This window comes from Pholis gunnellus (assembly GCF_910591455.1).
Source record: "Pholis gunnellus genome assembly, chromosome: 22".
Taxonomy (NCBI): Eukaryota; Metazoa; Chordata; class Actinopteri; order Perciformes; family Pholidae; genus Pholis; species Pholis gunnellus.
Genome location: NC_136549.1, coordinates 18068680 through 18073208, shown reverse-complemented (window position 1 = coordinate 18073208; position 4529 = coordinate 18068680). Strand labels below are relative to the sequence as shown.

Genomic DNA, 4529 nt, shown 5'->3' with positions numbered 1-4529 from the left:
GTAGAAGCTCAGGCTCAGATAGAAACACCTGCTCACCTGGTAAAGCTGTTGGACTCACCTGCTCAGGTAGAAGAGGAGCTGCAGCTTTGATCTGGTTCATTTCTGTTCTACTGAAACTCACTTTGTTCTTTACTGACGACTCTCTTGTTTCTGTTCAGAACCCGTCAGGTTGGTGGGAGGAGCCAGTCGCTGTGCAGGAAGACTGGAGGTGAAACAAGGAGACTGGAGACCAGTAGATGACTATGAGTGGAGCCTGAAGACAGCAGCTGTTTTCTGTAGAGATCTGGACTGTGGCTCTGCTGTTTCTGTCAGACGGAGAGATGAGTCCTCATGGAGATCTGTGTGGATGATCAACTCTCTCTGTGCTCACTCTGGATCTTCTCTGAGAGATTGTTCAACATCATCTTCCTCTTCCTCCATCGTGGATCTCACCTGCTCAGGTAAGCCCATCAGTGACATCATCTATGTGTCAATCTACTTCACGTTGTGGTCCAGTCCCTCCCTCTCTACATCCTGGGAGTCTCTAAAACACTCTCTGAGGTGCTCTGTCCCTTCATGAGCCTCACCTGTCTCTTCCTTATCCGGTGTACCGTTAGATTCTCATCGTCTGCTTTCAAACGTGACTTGTTGGCACGTTGAACTCTACTGGCTCAGCACCTGGTGCTGCTGAAGTGGAGACATGTTCCTTCATCAACTTCAAGGCACATCTTCTGAGGTGTGGATACTTGTGTTCATCAGTACGTCCCATAACTCTTCATTCATGCAGGTGTTTCCCTTGATTTGATCTCAGTGTGAATGTGCAGTGAGAGAATCTCTTCCTCAGCAGCAAAGCTGTCCAGGTGGAACACTGACACTATTTAGCTCTCAGTAAAGCTCTGCTGATGTTCTCGTGTTGCTCCTCATAGAAGTCAAGCTGCACAATGTCTTTGTCCTGATGTTTCACTTCCGTCTGCATGTGAGGAACGTTCACAGCGTTAAAGCCTACTTGACAGCAGTTGTGTCTTTTGAACGTGTTTCCTTCACTGATCCTGTTGATGACATGTTCTTCATAGTCCTGCAGCTCTGAACCAGCTTCTTGACCAGTAAAGGGAGATCTGTCACACACACTGAATCCAGGAGCCACTGGTAGTCCTCCAGCTGTGCATCTTCTGCATGGAATGAAAGATTCACAAAGTCTCACTGAATGTCAACACCAATGTTCCTCTGCTCAGCCATCTTACATCAGTGTGCAGCAGCAGGTCTCTGTGTTCAGAGCCCTGCTGCTGCAAGTGAGTCCACAATACGGTTCTCTGTAGAGTCCTGGTCCCAACACAACTCACAGTCTTCAAGGCAACACCCCTCCCTTCTTTCATGTTGAACATCTTCCACCACAACGCTGCTGGTGAATTCTACATGATGATGAAGGAAGTAGAGGAACGTTCTCTGTGGAGCACAACATGATGAACCCAGCAGCACTGATGCGTCTCTGAGCTTCTGTGCACCGTTTCATAATGACGCTCCAAAGTCTCTGCTTTGGTCACAACACGCTCACAATGCAGACGAGACAGACGCTGTTCAGATCTCAGTGAACTCAAAAAGAATTCTGACTGAATATGTTCAGTTCATGATCTTTAGATATTTGTGTTTGGAGTTAACTTAGCTAGCTGGTTACTGATTATTATGATTATTATTATTATTATCAGTATTATTGACTTATTGTGTTATTTAATGTCTGACTTGTTGTTTCATGACATGTTGTTATTTAGTGTGTGGTGTCTTTTCTCTCTTTCATCTTCTATCATCTCTGCAGACTCTGTGAGGCTGGTGAACGGGACGAGTCTGTGCTCAGGCAGACTGGAGGTGAAGACTAACCAGACTAACCAGTCTAACCAGTCTAACCAGTCCAACCAGTCTAACCAGACTAACCAGACTAACCAGACTAACCAGTCTAACCAGTCTAACCAGACTAACCAGACTAACCAGACTAACCAGTCTAACCAGTCTAACCAGTCTAACCAGTCTAACCAGTCTAACCAGTGGTGGTCCTCAGTGTGTGAAGAGGACTTTGACCAGCAGGATGCAGAGGTGGTCTGTAGGGAGCTTGGCTGTGGGGCTCCTTCAGTCCTCCAGGGGGCGCTCTATGGAGAAGTGGAGGCTCCGATGTGGACCAAAGAGTTCCAGTGTGGAGGCCATGAGTCTGCTCTGCTGGACTGTAGAAGCTCAGGCTCAGATAGAAACACCTGCTCACCTGGTAAAGCTGTTGGACTCACCTGCTCAGGTAGAAGAGGAGCTGCAGCTTTGATCTGGTTCATTTCTGTTCTACTGAAACTCACTTTGTTCTTTACTGACGACTCTCTTGTTTCTGTTCAGAACCCGTCAGGTTGGTGGGAGGAGCCAGTCGCTGTGCAGGAACTCTGGAGGTGAAACAAGAAGGAGACTGGAGACCAGTAGATGACTATGACTGGAGCCTGAAGACAGCAGATGTTGCCTGTAGAGATCTGGACTGTGGCTCTGCTGTTTCTACCAGAGAGAGAGTTGAGTCCTCATGGAGATCTGTGTGGAGGATCAACTCTCTCTGTGTTCACTCTGGATCTTCTCTGAGAGATTGTTCATCATCAGCTTCCTCTCCCTCCATCGTGGATCTCACCTGCTCAGGTAAGCCCATCAGTGACATCATCTCTGACATCATCTCTGGCAGCAATGTCTCCAGTATGGTCCTTCCTCTGTCACAGTGACAGTCGGTGGGTTTCCATCGGACTGAACTGTAAAGTTATCCAGGACAACGACATCCTGAAGTGTGGAGAGGTGGGCTTGTTTCTGGAAGCTTCAAACCTCCACAGACTGCTGAACCTTCATCATCTCTCTGTGTTTACAGACCTGCTGCTTCAGCCAATCATCTCTGTGTCCTCCTCAATGTACGGGGTCTCCGAGGCCCAGCAGCAGGGGGCTCCTGTGCTCAGGCGCTCCACCTTCACCATCTGCTGCTCCATCCAGCCACAGTACCCAGGAGGCTCCTTCCAGCTCACCTTCAGCTCCTCCAACTCAGCACACAACTACACCCAGCCAGCTGTCAATCACTCTGCCCACTTCCTGTTTCCTGCTGCAGAGCCCGCCCACCAAGGAAGCTACAGCTGTGTTTATGACCTCTATGTTTTTAATCACACCTTCTCCTCTGAGAGCCGTCTGCTCTCCATCACTGTCTTAGGTAAGCTGACTGTTTACATGCAGGTTTGAAGATGATCAGCTGACCACAGAGTCCATGTTGTTGTTTGTGGAATGACTCTGTGACTCCTGTCATTGTGTCACACATGTCATAGAGTAACCAAACCTGAACACAGTCTATCAAAGGCAACAGCTAGCGATCTACTGCAGCACAGAGCAGGTCTGGTTACCAGGATAACTCTGGTTCTCTGAGAACTGAAGCACCTTCTGACCAATCACAAAGCTCCACTGACACCACATCAGTCATAACACCTCTCAGCCCCCAACTCTCCGTCTTCAAGTGTAGTTCCTCCACCAATCAGAAGCAAGAAGGGCGGTGTGCTCCGATCCCTCACTCAGAGAACCAGGGTTACCCTGGAGACCAAACGCTGAGACAGCCGTTAACGTGTTGATGTGTGTCAGTGATGGTAGAGTTCAGGGCCAATGGGAGCTGTTGGACTCATGATGTCGTGTGATGATGACCGTCCATGTGTTTGTTCAGATCCAAGACCTCTGATCATCAAAGCGGTCGTCCTGCCGCTGGCTCTGCTGTTGGTGAACGTTGCCCTTTACTTCTACTGTAAGGTACGGACACACGTCTGTTGTTTAGACCAGCCACTGGCATGAAGCTCTCGCTCTGTGTTTACTGAACTGAAGGCAGGACTGTGCTGTCATGTCTCTGCAGGCCAGCAGGGGGCGGATGCCGTGCAGACAGGAGAAGACTGAGCTGGATCAGTATAACCTGGGTGCTCCTGCAGCTGAAGAAGAAGAAGAAGAAGCTCAGGGAGCAGAGTAGCTCCTCCAAGGAGCTCATCTCACGTCCAGATGATTCCTACCACACAACCACCACCAGCTCCCTTTGATACGCATGTTCCCTTAAACCAGAAGGCTGAATATCATCTCACATTATTATGGTCTGTCTGACTCTCAACAATGTGTTGGTGTCTCCACACGTTCTGACTTCCTGTCTGTGGCTCTCAGCTCCAAGCCCATTGGTTCCTGCTGAAGACGTGAATGTTTAAGAACACCTCACAGATATAAAGTTTCATTTAAAGTAGACTTGAGATCAGGTTTACCAGAGTCCAAGCAGGAACAAAGACTATGAGCTGTTAATAAACGTGACACATTGACTTCTATCTTCTACATGAACTTCATTAATGTTGCAATCAAGGAATTTAAATGTTTTATTGTTAAGGATTTTGTTTATTTCATAAGATTTTTGCTAATATTTGTTCTTCGTAAATTGATTTAACTTTGTAATAAAAATAATTATAATAAAGGAATTTGCTTCAATAATGAGCGTTTCACTTGATTTTGTAATTAACGAAATTACCTTTTTGTGTGTGTGT

The 4529-nt window shown here is 47.4% G+C and overlaps 1 protein-coding gene across 1 annotated transcript; it reads left to right on the top strand.

Annotated features, from left to right (window-relative positions):
- Nucleotides 1–2892: 2892 nt before the first annotated feature.
- Nucleotides 2893–4338, top strand: LOC306713883 (uncharacterized protein; the record flags this gene model as incomplete). The annotated part of the gene is made up of 3 exons (XM_079183723.1): nt 2893–3184; nt 3683–3765; nt 3866–4338. 3 exons carry the CDS (start codon nt 2893–2895, stop codon nt 3974–3976), a joined length of 486 nt encoding a protein of 161 aa, XP_079039849.1. The 3' UTR covers nt 3977–4338.
- Nucleotides 4339–4529: the final 191 nt, after the last annotated feature.